Genomic DNA, 21,002 nt, shown 5'->3' on the forward strand with positions numbered 1-21,002 from the left:
GCGCTTCCCCAATCGTCCCGGCACAGAGAGCAGAAGCACAGAGCTGTGAGTGATCGGGCCTTAGCTGTAGGCCTGTGGATGTGCTGTATTTGCACTGTCTTGGTGTGTCGTCAATCGTCTCGGGAATGAGTCCGTATGGCTTTCTAGCAATTCAAAGATTAATTCCAGCTGAAGAAGGTCCATGATAAGTGAATCATTCTTTATCAGAGCAATTCCTTGCTACTACCAAATATCAAAGATCCTGCTTTGGATTACTTTCTCTCATATGAAAGAGAGCATTACTGCCAGCTATAATTCACTCGTCCTGAAGATGGTCCGAAAGACTCAAGCAGAACAGACCGAATCGTCGACTTCTTCGTCTATTTCCACAGGAATTCAACATCCTGCAACATCATTTCTTTCTCATTGAGAGATTTGTTGCTTTCAAATTGACTTGGAATAGATGTACAATCATGTATTCTTAGGATTATTTGATTTTTTAATTCTTTACATGATTTTCTGCTGAATGATTTTATTCTTATAATCAAAAATATATAAAATAAGATATATCGCTTCAAAACTACTAGGTTCTCCCGTGTGTTATTCAATTGATTTTTTGCTATTTGTTGTCTTTAGACACGTAGGTGTTTGTTCCGTTTGGACTAACTCCCATGATTTACTCTTGAACTACTTTAATATTTTGTCAAATAAAATCAGTTGTAGGCCTCTTTCACTATTTATAGCACTGCCCAAGCCTCCAAGGGTTTATTGGGTCTCCTTTACCTTCAACTGAACTTGACCACAGCAGCTCAGATGTTTTCGGATTTTGCATCCCTTTCGGGCCTTTGCGTAAACGTTAACAAATCATATGCCTTTTCATTTGAGGGAACTTATACTGAGATGGCCATAGCTTTTGGAGAGACGATGATACCAGTAGCTCTCATTAAGTTTTGATATTTGGAGATCCAGATTTACAGATAATCAATAAATCTTCTAGAGGAGAACCCACAAAAAGCTATTATATCTCTCAGATCTCAAATTCTCTTCTGGGACGCATTGCCATTATCGGCGGCGGGCCAACCAGCGCTTTCCAATATGGTGATGCTGCAGCGCCTCCTTTATTACTTTGTGAGCTTGCCAGTGTTAATTCCATCCCGTTTTTCAAAGCACTGAATACCCTGATCATAGATCTAGTGTGGGGTGTTGGATAGCGGAGGGTTAGTCTCACTAAACTGCAGCTGCCCTCTGACGGTTGGAATGGGACCCTGGTCTTCAAAGCCGACTGCTTGGCAGGCCAGCTGCAGTGGCTTTCTTCATGGCTGGTAGGGCAGAACCAAAAATAGGTTAAACCAGGCCAAGCTCCACCACCTGATCTGCTCCGGATCCCTCCACCATGTATTGCTCAACTGCTGCTGTGTGTCGCTCTTGTATACTGGAAACTGGCCAATGCCTAAACAGCACCAACAACACCATATGCTCCCAATATACCCGTAGTGGGCCTTCCCACGACAACCGGAGCACTCCTGGGATCAGGGTGGAGTCATGACGGTTTGAGACTTATTCGGAGACACCATTGTTTGGAGTCACACAGATTTTTACTAACGCACAGAACATTACAGGTTCTTTGTTTTTGACACATCAGTATCACACAATACATTAAACGATACTGGGCCCAGAAGGTAAAGAACCCCCCTACGAATGAGTTTGTGCTGGCGATGCATACCATGGGCCACGGTAGGCATCTCATCTGGTGGATGTATAGAGGGTTTGTTGAACATTTTGAGATCTCACCAAGACCTAGGACGGGGGCTCTGAGACAAGAAATGGGTCTCCCGCTTGAATATTATAAAAAAAAAAAAAAAAAAATCCCACAACTCCAGATTTAAATGTATTCAGTGTTCAATATTACATAGAGTGTACCTCTATGTAATATTGGCGTGACCAAGGTGCCACACTGATAACGCGGCCTTAACATATGTTAAGGGCTTGCTCTGCTTTATCTTCCTATTGGACACAGATTTGCGGATCTGGCATTACTACTAACTAAACGCCTCTTGACTAGGCGGTGGAAGTCAGTGAATGTGCCCATATAGTGGAGAAGTGTGGCTCACTGGTTAGAGCGGCAGACTCTGAAGCAGAGATCAGGCCCGGGACCAGGGTTCAAGTCCCGAGGCGGCAGGGTCTTGAGTTCAATGTCCGCGGACTAGATAATTCTCGCATCAGCGCCTACTCTAATCATAGGTCCCACGCTGCAACTCTGGACAATAGCTTGCTTAATCTCCACAACGACCCCTACATCACTGGGATGCCTGGCTTCACCTTGGGGGTGCCCAGGGGAGGCATCTCACAGGGAGAGCCAGGAAGGGTTCCACAGCGTTATACAGCACCGGGACGCCCCGTTGGGGCAGCTGTGCGCTTTACAAAATACACTACATTTACATTACACAGTGGAGGAGGAGGTAAAGAGGTGGGGCTTGGCGGAGAGCACAGCTTTACGCAGAGAAGAGTATAAGGGTCCGTGGAAAAATCCAATAGCAATAGAGTGGGATGCATTACTGGAACACTTTAAAGCTCAAGACACTAATGATATCTAACCCATAACTTACTGGGGAGACCTGGACTATGTATTTACTTATGCACTCATACGGCTACAATACGGTTATACCACCTTGAGCGCCTAGTGGAGAGCCCCAAGGGGTACACTGACATCTATGCTGCACGCTTATACCATGATTTGTACACCACAACATTATAGGACCTCAGAGATACTGCTGAACACCGTCCGGATCCCTGTTCACGTGTTACAATAAGAGTGAATTTATAGGCGAGATGTCCAGTTTAAGAGAGTGGGGGGGGGATTTTGAACAAGTTTGAACAGTGCAGAGTATAAACTATGACAGATGAATGGTACCGCTGATGCCGCGGCGCTGTGTTTTTCTTATTTAAATACCATTCTTAATTCAGAGACTGTAATTCTGAACATTCTGTTATGTACAATGATATGTGGAATGGGTTAATATCTCCAGTTCGTCCACAGTGTGAAATATCTGTATTACACTACTAACAAATGGCTGAAAATTAATAGTTTGTTTACATTTTTTTATTTTGTTGTAGCGAATATGTGGAATGTATGCTTACAAAATGAGTATCAACAAACAAGAATGCCAGGGCTCAAGTTCAGCTCACAACCGCTTTTTATTTAGCTGGTGAGTACCTTTTTTTCATTGATTCCGAAGGTTTATTATTTTCATTTCAGCATTTTCAAAATTCAAAATTATTCACATATAAATTATGCTACAGAGGATTAAACTTTCCTTCAATAGTCAAAACGATACAAACATGAGTCATAAGTAACAATACTTTCGAAAAATGAACAAATCATCACATTCATAAATAGTTGCACTTTCACTATTTAAACAAGAAAACAAACTCAATTTTGTACACCTTAAAGTATTCAGGTACAGGTCCTTGTGACCAAGCAAATTTAATTGTTAGGACCTAACACATTGGGCCATATGATTTCGGTTAAGTCGCCCTATGTTCGTGTGCAAACCCATGGAAATTAGGTTGCCTTTGAGACAGCCGAACAGCCGACGCGTTTCCAAACCCTTTGTTCAGTTATTAGGGTTCTTCCTCAGGGCTGAGCTGTGTACCTATGGTGTAAAATTGGGGGACATTTAGTATCTCCTATTCTCGAGTATTCATTTGACCAGTATTCTCGAGTATTCATTTGACCAGTATTCGGCTGTTCGGCTGTCTCAAAGGCAACCTAATTTCCATGGGTTTGCACACGAACATAGGGCGACTTAACCGAAATCATATGGCCCAATGTGTTAGGTCCTAACAATTAAATTTGCTTGGTCACAAGGACCTGTACCTGAATACTTTAAGGTGTACAAAATTGAGTTTGTTTTCTTGTTTAAATAGTGAAAGTGCAACTATTTATGAATGTGATGATTTGTTCATTTTTCGAAAGTATTGTTACTTATGACTCATGTTTGTATCGTTTTGACTATTGAAGGAAAGTTTAATCCTCTGTAGCATAATTTATATGTGAATAATTTTGAATTTTGAAAATGCTGAAATGAAAATAATAAACCTTCGGAATCAATGAAAAGAAGGTACACACCAGCTAAATAAAAAGCGGTTGTGAGCTGAACTTGAGCCCTGGCATTCTTGTTTGTTGATACTATATATTGTCCAGCCAGGACTCGTAGGACAAAGCCCTCCTAGAGATAAAAATACAAAATGAGTGGCTGCAGTGTTAAAGCACATTGTTTTGGGTTTGTTGTCTTTAGGCATGCTGCACAGCATCGAGCATGCTATAAGGGCTTGGCTCAGCACTGCTTTCTCCCCTTGCGCATTGCAGTGCATGCCGTACTACGTGGCAGTAAAATAGTACATTTACCTCATTATTTTACAACTTTTTTTAAGCTATCCTTCTTCAAATATTCATCACCCCATTTCTTTTAAATCACCATAACTCTTAAACCCCATTGCAACACAGGATTCGGACATCCCCCCTGCTTAGACATGCAATTTCACAGATCTACACAACACTCACCTGAACCAGCCTCTAGCCCCTGGGTAAGCTAAAATATAGGTGGGAGCAAGACTAGGAATAACTGAAGACTCAGAGTGGGAGGAAGCATGTAGGTACATAAGAGAAGTTGTAATTAGAGTGGGGTTTTGGCTCATACAGCTTAAGAACCAGCACAGAGCATACTATGTGCACACCAGAGTATACAAAATGGCAGGACCCCTACTGATAAAATGCATCTGTGGCTCCAATCAGAGGAACACTCGTACATCCTGTGGGTGTATCCAAAACTGCAGGCCTCTGGCTGAGCACAAGGGGTTGTATGGAACAGGTGACGGGAAAGACAATCGACCTAACAGCACAGGTGGTGTGCTTAGGAATGTAGGGGGAGCAGACAATACACAGATATGCCCTTATTTTCTGCAATGTAGCACTGATGGTGGCCAGGAGGGATATTATGAAGTTGAGGAGTAGTTGGACAATACACACCAAGACTCAATGGGCTCGTTATATGGACTGGTGCATGCAAGCAAACAGAACGGCATACCAAGCATGAGGGACCCCAAGAAATTCAACAAATTATGGGGTCTGTGGGAGGAAATACGACACTTGGAGGACTGAAAGGGGCCACAGGCAACGTGATCACAATAAATGAATAACGAGTAAAGTCATCAGGGCCAACAAGATGCGGTCATGTCAAGCCTAATAAAAATATTGGATACTGCGTGGGGAAGTGGATGGGTTCCTGATATGGACATGCTGAGATGCCACAGTTCATATACAATGTTCGTGAATAGTATGCTTTGTATACTACAGAATAACAAATAAAATGTAATTTTTTAAAAAGTTATTGGCACATGGACAAGGACACCAGAGTAATGAATTGGGGACACAGATGTTGGGACACTGACTACGGGACACTGAAACTGGGTAGGCCAAGAAATGGAGGCACTGGTTATGGTACAGGAACAGTGACCAGGGGAAACAAGGGAAACTAACATTTGCACTAACCAACATTATTTAATGGAGAAGGCACTCCTTTGCCTCCTCCATTAAGAAATGTTTTTATTTATTTTATTTTGTAGGTTATTTATATTTCTGATGACAGTGGGCAGTCATCATCTTGGGGTGCACCTTTATGCTGGACAGATTATCCAGATTACTGGCCCTGTGTAATTGTTTATACATTTGCACAAACACTGGTATTAAGAACCTGACCCAGGAACCAGACACGTCGACAGACAAACTGGGGAACCAACAAATGCACATGAATACTGATGGAGAACACGGACACATGGTGCTGGGACACTGAGACAAAAACACTGACATGAATACATTGAGGCAGGAACACAGGTTTATTAACGTAGACACTGGAACATCAGCATGTACATGGAGAAGTTCACTGATGCCACTAACACACAGTCCCAGATACTGTGAGGGACTGACAATAGGACACTTAGAGATACAAGAGACAATGCTGTTGGAATAGCGACACTGGGAAAATGACACAGACGTGGACGTTAGCATACTGGCACTGGGACACCGACACAGGGACATGGAGACACTGGCACAGTTGCACAGACATGAACAGTTTCCCAATGTGGGGATGCGCATATATGGGCATTGTGAACTATTAATGGGAGGCACCCTGCGACACTAAAATGAGGACATGTGGATCACGCACAAAGTGGCACTAGGAGATGAGGACACAGGGACACTAATGCAAGGACACAAAGGCTAGGGCTGTGAGATCATCTGATCGACCACGGGCATAAGAACAAACAAGTCTAAAGGCAAAATTAAACGACGTTGTTCTTTGTAGGCTGCTAGAACTAAGTCCGCATGACATTGTCACATGCTGTTCATCAGCTAGACTTCCAAATCTTTAACCTTGCGACAAGAAGGCAGTCTATATTCCTCCAAAGACAATGACACCACAGCCCTATGCAAAAAAACACAAGAACCCCGCCTCAGCCAAAGTAAGTTCCCAGAATGCACGTTTTCAGGTTTACAGCACTGGGAGAAGGCCACATGCTTTCTGCTGTCATAGTAAAGGAAAGGGAGGGGACTTCTATCAGGCAAGGCTCACTCAGGTCTGCTGCCTGTGCAGTAGAAGAGGGATGAGTTGTTCCCTTATTGGTTGAGCCTCCTTAATCAGTTAAACTGCATTTCCTTTCACATGCCACTCAATTAGAAGCACGACGCGTTTTGACCTTCAGTGGGTGGGACCAAGGGAAATACTTCTTTTCACTGTCTTCGTCAGAGCGGGGCTTAAGTCTTGTAGGACGTGTGGTGCCGTGTTAAGCTTGCATGATGGAATATGGTGTAGCTTCTTGGTTCATTTGTTGTGGCGGTTCTTTGGGCGTTCTGCTTCAGTTTGCTTCGTTTCTGACTTTTATTCGGGTTTCTTCCTTTCAGTCTGCTTGAAAAGGTCGCTGAAGGTCGAAACGCGTTGGCTCCCACCCAAGAGAGGTTCTCGTGCACAAGTCCTCCCGCGGGGTGCCTGCAGTAATCCCCCAAGCCCAGCGTTCGCACGCGCTGATCCGGGCTACCCCATCCCTGGCTTCCCCAGCTCCAGGCAGCCAAATTGAGGGATGCTGCCGGCCCTGCTTCACTCACTGAGTGGGGCAACCGCCGCCCCCGACCAACCTCCTCAACGCGTCCAGAACTCGACCGCTCTCCATGGAGCCCTCCAACCGGCCATAGGCCCCAAAGGCTCAGGCCCACGGAGTCCGCTGATTCTCAAGCTTGCCTGCAGGGCTCAGGCACAGCCTTAAGCCCCTAGGGCCCAAGTCTCACAGTCACAACGCGGCCCACCTGTAGCCCGACTGCCCTTGATCCAGTGGACCGGGTCGATGGAGATCCACCGGCCTGCACCACTCTCCAGGGGCAACTGCTGCTCCCAACCGGATCTCCTCACAACAGGCTGAAACCTGCCAGGGCAAAGCAGCCAACCAGGGCAATGGGGCCGCCCCCTCCTGTCATGTATCCCAGGCCAGTGGGTCGAAGAAACCTAAAACCACGCCACAAAGGCCCAGCACACCGGGACCACCGCTGTGGCTCAGCCCCATCCCTCCCAAGGTACAAATGGCTCCTCTCTGGTACGGCTAAATAAAGGTTGCTACGAACCAGGCTGTTCTCCCCTCACGGGCTACGATAAGGGCAGGATGAAGCAGGATTACAGATGGGCCAGAGGGAGCTGCGGAGATTTACATCCTGTCGACCCTCTTGCCTGGCCACGCTCTGTTCCTTCCAATCTTATTACCTTGGTAGTCAATGCCGCTATTATCAGGGCTTGATTTTGCCAATGCATGCGGTTTGTGGCTTCCCTCCAGCTATCCCTAAAAGCTTCAGGTACCGCTGAATATGGGAGTATGTGTGGTCTAAAACTGCAGAAAATTCAACATGTTTTGGAACCCACAGGAAGCTTTTTCAGAGTCTGGATCAAACCAGCGATATAGCAAATGTTGTGCTCAACTGTCCTCTTGGTTCAGCTTCCTCTAATTTAGATTCTCATGGTTTTAACGAACACCCTGTGGTGCACGTGCTGTTTTTCTATTATTGCCCCTTCTCTTTGGAACAAACTTGCACTCCATCTGCAACCCATAATCATAGCACATTTAGGAAAACATTTTAAATCATACTTGTTTTATTGAATTGAGAAGATCATTCCCAAGAATAATAGATCACAGTGCCAAGATGGCACTATCTGTGCCTTGCTTTACAGGTACTGTACTTTCGAATGTGGCCTGGCACAATGCAGTAAAATATGTCAGGATAAAGCGGTCTGTGATGTAGAAAACGGTGCTTTCATACATTATTTAGATAAACTCTAAGTGTGCCCTGCAGCTCACATGGTTAGGAGCCTAATGTATAAAAGTAGGACTAGCATTTTAAACAAACGTATGAGTCTTTGGTGACTAGAGCCACCAAATGCCATCTGACGCTGAGAATATTTCTACAATCTGAGAGGAAAATATTAAAACCTTGGTTCAAAGTTATCCAAACTCTGGTTCAGTGGTGAAGTGGTTTCCTAGATTGGAAATGTAACTTTTAAAAATCGCGTTTTGTGATGGTAGTAACCCAACAGTTTAGTTGGTGTGCCCTTTTGCCCGGTATCAGTATCATCAGAATAACAATGTGCTGTGAAAAAGTGCTCTCCTTGGAAACGATAGATTAACTTTTAAAGGTAGGAAAACTAGAGCGAGTCAATCTCCAAACACCTACCAGGGTTGTGTGATTTGTATGTGGACAACAGATGGTATCACAAAGAAACAGAGCAGCAGCCTGGCGTTTTCACATTAGAGTTCCACAAGGTGGCATGCACGATAGAAGCACTTTATTGGGAGCGCCCTCTCACACATTTACCGCTGCTCCCAGCAGGAGCAAACCCGTTGATGAAGAGGTGGTGGTTTTTCATTTCCATAGGGCTGGATCTTGGACTGTAATTGGAGCGTTTCAGAACGGAGCCTTACTTTGGTAATCTTAGAGAGGAATCTGGTGCAAGAGCAGAGACCTCTATGCCCTCGGTGTACGCCTTAGTTTTGCACTTGTATATCTTTTCGTGACCAATCAAATTATGTCAGTCATCATTCTTTGAAGCTTTTCATCAGCGTGAGCACATTAAAGATGGCCCTGTGAATTCAGGATTTTCTGCTGATCGTCAAGTGTGACAGATGGGAATCTGCAGCTAAACACTCTTCACAATCAAACCATGGAAGTAACCATTAAGGTGCTGATGAACTGGTTATCAGTAATTATCTCTTCTTTGACTATCTCTCAAAAGATTCTCTCCAATCCTTAAGCAAATGGTCTGAAAACTGTCCCAATACATCTCAAACGGCCCTGTTGTATCTTCCTATAAGGGCTGAACAGCTGGTTGCTTATAGAGCAGTCGAGATCAGAGCAAAGGAGGCAGACAGACATGTTGCATTTCCGTAGTACTAAAGAAACAGACACGCTCAATTTCTTTAGAGTTAAAGAAGCAAACCAGGCAATCAGATGTCAGAATCTTTCTCTTTAGGAGCAGATCTTAGTCAGGGGCTCTCAACAACCTCGCCAGATATCTCTCTGTAGCTTTAATAGAGGATGGAGTTAAGAATGTCTCCTTAGTAAGCTGTAGCAAACCTCGGACTAATGGCACTTGGGGTCTTGCTGAGACTTTAGGTCATAGAGTCCTTAAGATCAAAGTTTCTTCCTATGGGACTGCAGTATGAATACGGGGCTTTCAGGCCAGCTTGCTGATCATTTCATACCATGTCACAACAACATCCAATGGAGAGATACTAGTCTACATCACCACAGACCCCCGGCCGTGGCAAGTATCATCACTAATTGGAATTCATATCTGGACGCCAAATGTCAGAGTGACTGGAAAGTCCTACTGGCTGGATAAGGATCTATTTATGAGCACTGATGATAGACAAGTTGTGGGGTTGCAGAAAAATTAACTTCAATTAAAAAACAAAAGTGGTGAAACATTTTTGTACCCTAAACTAAAGCAGTTAAGATGGTCTGCAGTGAATGTATTTTAAAATGTAAAAAGATAATGTAGCTGGGCAGGAAAAACAATCTGCACACATAACTAGCTTTGAGTCAATGAAAATAGTGTTCTGGTGGAGTTTGCAGCTTGGTTGACGTTTACAAAATACATGACAAAGTTCCATGTATAAAGAAAGATTATTTTCTTTATATTTTAAGACTATGAAGAATTTGGTATTCACACTGTAACCCCTAAAAAACAATGTGATTGTTTTGTCAGGTGCATTTTAAGATTGATTTCTTTTTTATTTATAAGTTGTGTATGATTAAATAACATCCTAGGGAGATTAAGGTTTTGTTTTGGGGACTGTGGGGAGGCAGTAAAAGTAATTTAATTCAGGCTCTCAAAAAGTATTAACGTTAGAATAAGTGATTCTGCAATTACATGCATTTTAAAAAGGAGACAACGTGTAAAATAAATATCTTCTGCACTACGCGATTTTATTACAATGTTCATTTCTCAAATGGTCTTTCTCATTTCGTACGGGCTACATAAGAACGAGATTTTATCTTCCGGCATCTTTTGTCAGTTGTCGTTTCTACAGCGAACTTTCACATTAAATCGATGACGGGGCAACCTCGATCAACCTCCATGATGGAGAAATAAGCAAGGCGGACCTTCAAGGCACTTCTGCTGGAGGCAGAACTGCTTCCACTTTCACACGGCGGAGTCGGGGATTGGGTCGTCGTTCTTATGCTTGTCACCTTTTTGACACGAATGCTTCTAGACTTGATACTTACAAGAGTCTAGTGTCTGGAGGCATACAGGGTCTCATGTCAAGTCTTGTTGGTGAGTATCTCAATGCCTATGGCTAGCAGAGTCAGCTAAGGAGACCCAAACATTAATAAAAAGGCTTCTGCACCAAGTGCTTAGAGTACGCGGACATCATCCAACTGCGCATCAACTGTTGGCAGCAATGGCACCACTTCTTTCATGGACTTGTGCAGGTGTTGAAGGGTGCTCCCACAGAACAGAGCATTGTGAGCTCTATCTCAGTAATACAGCCTCCTATGCAGCACCTCCTGAAAAAATCACAACCCTCAACAGAAAGGCAATGCGGAAGACAAACCACTCAACGCATGACTTTCTCATCCCATCACAGTAAAGGAATTTGACAAAAGGAGCTGACATAATGGTGCAAAAATACGCGAGAAGAAGATCAACCCAACAGCAAGAAAAAAGATAAAGACAGAGAGCCATTATCAACGTTTAAAACGCTATAAGAAGCCAAAAGTTCCATTCTAAAGTGAATTTCAAGTCAAGAAGTTTGAAAAGGCAGGAGTGTGTTTATGGATAATTTCTATATAATGCCCAAAAAATTAATTGGACAATTGATCCCTCAGAAAACGATGGAACAGTGGACATTACAGAATTCCCCAATAGAGCAGGATCAATTTTCTTCTTCTTGAAAAACTCAGTGCCTATGGTACTTCTTCTGCAATATTGTTTTTGTTGTGGGGTGGTGGAGGTTGTGGGAAAAGAGTTCAGAAAAAGCCAAATGTGATTTATACTTTCATTTTAAAAATGCAGATGGGCAAGTTAACAATAACAATAATAAAGGCTGCTTCTTTGAAGCATGTTTTCTGAGCCAACATGCTTTTGAAAATTAATATTTTAACATTTAAAATGTGTTCTGGGATTCAACACATAGGCAGAGATATTTTGTTTTGTATAGCAAACAAAATACTATGAGGGAGCACTACATGCTGACAGCATAATATTCTAACAGAGACACTCCTGAAATCAGCGAGCATCAAACCCAGAGTTTTAGTGTGACAACAAGTATTTAACCTCCACTGGGGAAATCAAAATGGATGGCTGGTATAATTTGTGTTGTATTTAAGAGAAGTCAAAAGTTTCAATTATTAATTTTGCAACCTGAGAAACTGAATTACTGTATTTGATGAACTGATGAAAGGATGTTTATTTGTGGCAATAAAGGAGATTGTTTTAGATTACTTGACGCTACAAGTGCAGAATGTTTGATTATTGATCTTCACGGAAATCCATAAATACAAAAAAAATGAAATTAAATAAATCCGTCTAAAGTTCTGAATACATGGAATCAATATCAGCAAACACGTAGGGTAGTCAAATTTTGAACATTAAAACTTGTTTACATATCACAGTTCAGCTTAGCTGTTCTGTCCCAGTGATCTGGAGCTTTGGAAGATGTGACGGGGACACAACAGCTTTCCACAGTAGCTATGCAATAGTGTTTTGTTTTTAAAAACAAAGAAAAGAAAATAATAAAAATCTCACAGACTGACGTGTACCCCAACACAGACCTGCAGCTCTAGAAAAAACCTACCCCTTCCTTGTTCTTCTCGCCCAGGGCCTTTAGGCAGAAATCCTTGAGGTGATCATAGGGGTTGGCCAGTAGCTCCTTGAACAACACATCATAGAAGAGGTTGGATCTGAAGCATGGAGTCTTGAAGTTCGCCACAGGAGACTTGAGCCCCAGGGAGCCAATAATGTCCTGCTGTACCTTTGTTGTGGCAGTGGCTGTCAGAGCAATGCAAGGCACATGTGGAATGCGGGAGCGCAAGGTCCCTAACTTTAGGTAATCAGGTCGGAAGTCATGGCCCCACTGGGAGACACAGTGTGCCTCATCAACGATCAGGTAGGACAAGAGGTGACGGGCCAAGAGGGAGGTCAGTGTAGACTGAAATGCTGCGGAGGCGGCCATCTCAGGTGTTATGTAAAGCAGCTTGATTAGTGGCTTCTCGCTCGCCAGGTCGTCCAGGATCTTCCGGCGCTCAGCTAATAGCAGTTTGGAGTTCAGCGTGCAGGCTCGGATCTGTAGTGCCAATAGGTGCTCCACCTGGTCCTGTATGAGGAAATAGAGAAGAGAGGTCACAATCAGTGTGCTCACACAAGACTGCAAAAGGCTGCACTCGACACAAATGGACAGGCCTTTAAACACGTTAGAAGATTTAAGCAAAGACCAGTGTCTCTAGAGGGCATAAAGGGCTGGAGATAGGACCGCCCAAGGTTTATTGCCCGACATGTGACTGGATTAGCCACAGACCAACTAGATTTCAAGAGGAACTGGAAGGATTATGTTACTTACCCTGTAACCATCTGTTCTTGGCATGTAGAGCTGTAGATTCGCATGCTGTGCATACTTCTGCCAAATGTTGGGTCCGGATGTTTGTCAGTAGTTTTTCTTCCAAGAAGTCTTTTCCAGTCACAAGGTAAGGTGGATCCTACTTTCGGTGATATTGCAGATGGGCATCGACTCCATTGTTAGAATGTTCTCCAGCAAGAGGGTGAGATTGAAGTAAGTAAGTGAAAACAGAGATGTCCATGCATATGTAATGTAAATTATGAGAACTGCAACAATCACAAGTGCCAGGGGAGGTGGGTGAACGCATGTGAATCTACAGCTCTACATGCCAAGAACAGATGCTTACAACGTAAGTTACATATTCCGTTCAAGGCATGTGTGCTGTATATACACATGCTTTGCATAGACTATGCAGCAGTATTCTCCCAAATCAGTAGCTAACTGGTAGGTGTTGCAGTTGCTTGAAAAGGTGTCTTCAGCACTGCTTGCCCTACATTGGCTTGTTGACGTATTAAGACCACCAAACAATAGTGTTTAGTAAATGTGTGTAGTGTGGACCATGTTATAAATCTATCTGTAAATCCAGTATTTGTAAAGTGTGAACTACTCACCCTTAAGGGTCTCAAGGCCCTGGGGGCTGTCGTGTAAATTATTTGAGCTATTGCCCAGAGTCACATGGTGCTGAGCTGATCTGCCACCGAAGCCGGGGATCGAACCGTGACCCCTGCACTCCGAAGTCAGCTGCCCTGCCCACTGCACCACACTTCTGTTGCTGCCTTACAAATGTCAGGACTCTGGTAGAAGGTAAGCCACCACGGCTTTTCTGAACACTGAACTGTTGGCACAAAGAAAACAATATTTTTATTCAATGTACCGGCTGCTGCTGTTGGGGGTACCTTGTTTCTCCGCTGACTCTTCTGGGACGCCACTAACAGCCCTGGGCACGAAGCCGCATATCTGCTGATAGGTGCGAGGCGCCCAAAAACCGCCATTGCTGCCCGGAAAACTATAACCCCCGGCATTCCGTGCGGCCCGCACACCACGCAACGCACCGAGAGAGCCAGGACGTGCTCAAAAGGGGGCTAGGGCTCCCGCAGCCAAGGGCGGGCCCGTCTGCGCCCATCCGCGCCACACCGTGGCAGGGGAGGGCCACATTACTGAATATTTGAATACTGCGCCCCATTGAAAACCAACAGTAAAGCTCCAAAGGGCAATTTGTACTCGGACCCTGCAGGAACAGCCCGAACCCACAAAGGAAGTGTGACTGGTGAGACGATTTGAACTGCAATTGTGCCTTGCCTTAATTTTGTGTTTCCCCCAATTGTTAATGTTAATTTGTGACACTGGCGCAATTACCAGATTTTAAGACTTCGCCCTTTTTGGACATTTTACCCTTTTAAAATCCTTTTTATTTGACCTTCATGCCCTGTGGCATAAACCAAGCAATGAGGTTTTTGTGTTAGTATTTATGTGTGTTGCTTTTTTATAATATAGTCCCATATTCTTGTTTTCAGCCATCATATCCAGCGTTATCTATCAACAACATTAGACGCTCTAGGTCCCGTGACAGCTTATATATTTGGTCTGGTGTTAGGGTGACTTATTAGTCATTTAAGCTGTAGGATGTCAAAGCGTAAACTATTGAAAACCCCTAAAAATATGGATTCCCATGGTTCAACTATCGATGCCTATTTAGTGAAGGGGGTTAGCGCCATTAACGTCGAAATTAATAGGGCAGAACGCCGCCTATCTCTTGGAGTGGGCAATGGCTCAGAGAACATACCTGCCCCAGAGGTAGATGTTACCTCGAATAATGTCCAAGAATCTATCCTTTTGGCGAGTTTGGAGACCCTCACTCACAGTCAAGATTTATCTTTGCAAAATGTGGTCCCTCGATACCACCTACTAGTGGGTCCCCAACCCCGAAAAGGAACTGTAGGAAAGACCTACTATGACGATTGAGTAGGAATTGGCACGTTTTTTTAGATGGCTTTGAGATGGCGGAGCTATTTTTGGTTACTATCATGGTTTGTTTACATACTGCGGGCTTAGTCCGTTGTTTGTTTTCATGGCAGGTTTAATACGTATGCGTGGCGTTTTGGGATTACGCGATACCCTCCAGCAGGTCGAAGAAAAAACACGTCGGTACCGGTTTAGCTTGTTATTACAGGTACGTTTAAGGCTCACGTGTTTTGTTATTTTTTAACACGGTCCATTGAGCGGTATCGGTTTTTTCATTTAGCTCGTTTCTGTTTAGAGAAGTGAAGCGGACTTCACCGTCTGGTAAACATTCCCCGTTGACGCCTTTTCCGTGTCCGGAGGCGGCAGGTTTTGGACACGTTACATGAACTGTTGTCATCAGTTACTAATCAGGTAGGCTTCGTGATTTTTAGTGAGATCCGAAAGGCACTGTAATTATTTCAAAACGTTTGGTGATTGTTACTTTGTCATTTTGCAGTTTGTATCTCCGGTTAATGAAGTCATCCACAGTGACACTTTCTTCGTGTATTCTCTCTGAGGATTTCTTTGTTCTACGAGCAGTTGAGGTCAGTACATTAGTCAGAAGTATCTTTCCTGGTCACATGTTTCGGATTACAGTCATTCTATTTGGTTTTCCTTTTAACATAGTGTTTAATTATTTACAGTTGCAACGAGCGACAGACCTTCATGCCTGTGGGCATGGTTCTTTTCATTTCGGAATTTTGTTGAGTAAGTTTGTCTCGACACTGTGCATGTTTTAGACATTGTTAGTGCCTTGCACATAGGATTTGTTGATCTTTCGAGTTTTTTGCTTCGATTCTCTTCACTTTTTTTTCTGATTTGTTTTTTGAAGGTGCACTCATTTGCTATGTTATAATTTCCATATTTGTGTCCATTTGTGATTACATGTTATACATTGATAACATCTCCTTATGCAGTACATAGAATTTTCTAGCAGTTTTGTACTAGTCTGTGCCTTGGACATTGCAAGATGAATGTAGTTATATTTGATTTATTTTCATATTTTCAGGTTGAGCCCCGGACGAAGGGCCTCTCGGCCCGATATGCATTGGGCAATTCTTCAAACTTGCTATGGATTTCAAGTGTTATTGATGAAATTGTTACTTTGTATTATGTTTCTGTATCATTCAATTCGAGTAAAAATTACCAATTGACGGTTTAATGTATTTATTTGAATTTGAGTTATTGGGAATTATCAATGGATTGTATGTTGTTATAAATGTTAAAATTCTAATGATTTTCTGCCACTAGCTAAGGCCAAGTGGTTCCACTTGATTTTTGTTATAGTTAGTTCCAACACAATAGGGACATTGTGTACGCCTAGGCAGCACGCTTTGTTTCAACGTTCTAAGATAGATGATCTTTTATTAGAATAAAGGAGTGCACCTTGCCTTTCAGTTAATAGTTATGGTTAACGTACCACCTCTAGAGGCGGAACAAAAAGAAAGCTATGGTACCTTAAAAAATAAGGTGGTGCACTGGCTGCACCAAAATTGCAATTTCCCAGTGGCTCATGCTGACCAGGTACTGCGGACTAGAAGGGTGAACTGGATCGGGCCCTCAAGAAAGACTCTGCAAGGGGACTGTATAGTTATTAACTTTAAGAACACCTCTTGGGCACGAATGTCCCTTGAAAGAGCAGCTACTAGCCCGCATATAGATCGTATTGCCTCACTTTAACCCCTTGGTTATTTTTATAGACACTTAAGCTACCCATTGATTGGAGGCAGGGATCCAATAACAAGCAGATCTAACAGTAGCCAATCCACAGTTATACCCTGTTTTGCCTACATACAATAGATTCCATATCCTAAGTACATTAGATTCTAACGATTGACTGGACACAGCATGTATATCCAGAAGGGTGGGGGGAGATACTAGGCTGTTGGACTCAGGTTTTCCAATAAGAAGTGGGTTAATTAAAAATTCTGATGTTATTACCATGCCTAAATGTTTACCAAGTGTCAATAATGAAATTGTATATCAAGGAGAGTGCAAAGCCGCAAAAAAGGGGGCTAAAGTAGATGTGAGTAATGGGCATGGAACAGCAGTGAACATAACTTCCCCAGTATTGTTAGAAGATTGTAGCGAGGCGATCAGTGAAGTTGCTATCAGTGTTCCTACTAGCCCAGGAACTGCCCGACCTGTATTTCAAGGAACCCCCTTTTTTAAAGGATACACTATTGTCACTTGGAATATAGCTGGAATCGCAAGTAAGATTGATTTGTTAGGATGGAAGGAATTTATTTGTTTACACGATATTGTGTGTTTGCAGGAAACTTGCAGTACCGTAAATGTCCATTTTGACGGGGTTTACCACATATAATTTGCCCGCAACTCCATCGCCTTCTGGTAGAGCAAAGGGGTGATTGTTAATTCTACTAAAAAATGATTTGCCCATGAGAGTCAAAAGATGTTTTAACATAGGACATCATTCGCAGTTACTTTGGTTACACCATAGGGATGGCCGGGATGTCCTACTGATTAACTTTTATAATAATGTATTTGATTCTATTAGTCATAGCGTAGTTAAAGAATTGAAATAGGAATTAGATAAAATGGTTATTGTGGATACTATTAATTTGAATATAGTTTGGCTTGGTGATTTTAATGGTATATGTACCCCCAGTCGATGGCAAAAGTGTGTGGGTTCCAAAATGATGAAGGCAATGACTATTTACATTTCCCACATACCTCCTGTGGTAATATCCTAAAAGCACTCCTGACAGAATTTGATCTAGATATTTTGCAGTGTGCAAAAGATGGGAACAGGCAGGAGATCCCAACCTTTACAGGAAGGTCAGCACATAGTAGTATTGATTGTGTTATTGTTTCTGCAAACATTGTGAATCTATGCTCTACCCCGCAGATTGTTGACTTGTTAATGAGTGACCACAATTCAATCATTATGAGACTGCACTTATGGGGGAACAAGATAGTTGAATCATGTACTTTTATGAATAACATTGCTCCGTGCCGCCCTAATGGTACTAGAATTAAATGGAAGGGTGCCAACTCCTGTGAAATATATAAAGAAATTATACAGGCCTGTGGTAATGAAATAGAAGACAGCTTATTGGTCAAGACCGAAACAATTAAGATCCTGACCAATTTCCTTACTATCAATGAATCTATTTCCAAATTATTTACTGCGACGCCATATAGGAAACAAACACAGGTCAGGGGTTGGTTCGACCATTCATGTACTGTCTCTTTGAATCGATTGAAAACAGCACTTTCGAATAAACCAAGGGATAGTGCAGTAGTCTATGACCTAAGAGCAGAATACAATTATAAGTTAAAACGCAGGAAGAAGGAGCTTCAACAGGAGGCGTGGGACAACCTTGCATTTGCTGCAGAAACCTCTAACAATAAACTATTCTGGGATACGGTGAATTCTAAACTCCTCAAAAACGAATCCGTCCCTGAACTTTTAGTTCATGTGAGCTGTGAGTAATGGGTGGCTTATTTTTCTAGTATTTTTAACCCTAGTCATGTATTTATGATACATACCTAGGTATAGGTAATAGTAAAGGGGGGAAAGCACCAGGTGCTGATGGTGTCCCTATCGACGTATATAAATCCATACCAGAATTGTGGGGGCCTATACTTACAAAAGTTTTTAACGCTGCAGTAACCGAGGGTTGCCTGTCCTCATGGGGGGAATCCGTTATTATTCCCATTCACAAAAAGGGTGACAAATCTGAAGCGAAAAACTATCGACCCATCTCCTTACTCGACTTTTCAGTCAAAATTATGAGCAGGGTTTTATTGTTACGATTGGAGGAGTGGGTTTTGGATAGTAATATTTTGGCCCAGGCACAATATGGTTTTAGAAAGGGGTTAGGTACGTTAGGACAGAGTATTAACTTGGAGCTTTTAGTTGGAAAATATACACAAGTTAAACAGGGTCGGATTTTTTTATATTTTGTAGATTTGAGCAGCGCCTTTGATTTGGTGGATCATGGTGTTTTATGGCATGTTTTACTTAACCTTGGCGCCCCGAAACCCATCATTTACTTTTTAGCTAGGCTGTACGAAAATGTATCAACCAAAGTACGGTACGGTCAGAAGGGTGAATGTACCCTCAATTTTAATGTAAAACGTGGTATCCGCCAAGGCTGCGTTTTAGCCCCGCTGCTTTTTACCTTGTTCATTAATAAAGTTGACGCAACACTTAAACTGATACAAGCGGATTCCTCATTAGTGGAGGGCAAGAAAGTCCCAGTCCTGCTTTATGCGGACGATGCCGTGCTTTTATCTAGAACGCCGGTAGGTCTCCAGAGGTTAATTGATGGGTTTGCAGCTTTCATTAGTAAGAGGAAGCTGTTGGTAAATAAGACCAAAACTTTTACAATGGTATGCGGCTCCAAATATAAATGTCTGAAACCCTTTTTTATTGAAGGCAACAAAGCACAAAATGTGGAAATTTTTTGTTATTTAGGTATTTCCTTTTCTTCGGATGGGAAATGGAACCACAAAATGTCCCATGGTCGGACCAAATGAGGAAAAGTATATACGGTGTTTTTAAATTTGCTTCTAATTTGGGGAACCACTGCATTAAAGACATGATTGACATCTCTAAAGCCAGATGCACATCGGAAGTACTCTATGGGGCTGGGCTTTGGGGATACCAACCATGCTGTGATTTACAAACGGAAGATAATTCTTTTTTAAAGAAGCTTTTAGGTCTTCCGGTCTCAGCCTCCTCTGAACTTATTCACTGTGAGGTTGGTCTTAACTATTTGATGGATTTAATACCCATGAGACCGCTTCAGTTATGGAGATCATTATGGTCGAAAGAGGAGACTATTTTTACTAAGTCTATTATAAATGAATGCTTGTGTTTGGATAACTATTTAAAGATAGCCTGCCTCAATTATTTAGCCAATTCTTTAGGGATCATATTTGACCGAACTATCTTGGGAAATCACAATGAAACATCTGCTTTGTCAAAACAGGACTTAAAGAGTACCTTCCTGTTTCATAAGAATGAACGCAGGATGGAAATAGCAAGGAAACAAACCATGTATCGGCTTTATCATCTGCATATAGATACGTGGGCTTCCAAGCATACCTTTCACTTGTCACAAGACCTTCCCATCGCTATGTATTAACTAGAATGAGGTTAGGCCTTGTGAATCAATTGGTTGCGTTCCCCGCGATGAAACAGCACCCTGTTTCCCCAGGTCCCTGCGACAGGAACACAAAGCAGAGCACCTTGCATTATTTTACTTTTATGTGACTTGTTTCTGTCTTTTAGAATTGCTTATCTTAAACCATTGTTTAAAAAGTATGAAGCCAAAACCACTAATGCTGCTATGACCGTACTTTTTGCACTTAAAGAACCTGAGATTTGTTTTTATACTGCTACATTTATTTGATGTTCAATTAAGGCTAGAAAGAGTATGTTCTAACGTAAATTACCATCTCCATAATGTTTGGAGGTGGTCCTATCAATGAAGCTCCTTGCACTTTATATTTTGCACTTCCGAAGCCAATGTGTCCTGGTCTTCCGTTATCAAAATTATGTAATACTGCTATGAGTCTATTGTTTACGTTAGGAGATATGCTGCAGTTTACACACTTTATATTTTGCACTTTCTGAAGCGCTGTGTTTTGGATCTTTGTCACCAAATTATGTAAAGCTGCTATGTGTCTACTGTTTACATTAGGAGAATTGCCGCAATGTATGATGTCTAAGGGTATCAGTATTTGTACGCCACTTTTTAATATGGATGTTGACCTTTTATCAACTGTTTTTAACTTATGTGACTATATATTGTGTTTTTATGGTTGCATGTCCCAACCGAATAAAGTTTATTTTGAATTGAATCAACAATATTGTCTATTTATAAATATGTTTATCA

The 21,002-nt window shown here is 42.4% G+C and overlaps 1 protein-coding gene across 3 annotated transcripts in view; it reads right to left on the reverse strand.

Moving 5' to 3' along the window:
- Positions 1 to 21,002, reverse strand: part of RECQL5 (RecQ like helicase 5) — a 912,465-nt gene that overhangs the window by 515,633 nt on the left and 375,830 nt on the right. For all 3 annotated transcript variants that reach the window (XM_078654534.1, XM_078654536.1, XM_078654535.1), the window contains one exon: positions 12,373 to 12,891. In XM_078654534.1, the coding sequence (XP_078510660.1) occupies positions 12,373 to 12,891 (519 nt within the window). The remainder of the gene's footprint in view (positions 1 to 12,372; positions 12,892 to 21,002) is intronic.

The sequence above is a fragment of the Lissotriton helveticus genome, chromosome 7 (assembly GCF_964261635.1).
Source record: "Lissotriton helveticus chromosome 7, aLisHel1.1, whole genome shotgun sequence".
NCBI classification, from domain to species: domain Eukaryota; kingdom Metazoa; phylum Chordata; class Amphibia; order Caudata; family Salamandridae; genus Lissotriton; species Lissotriton helveticus.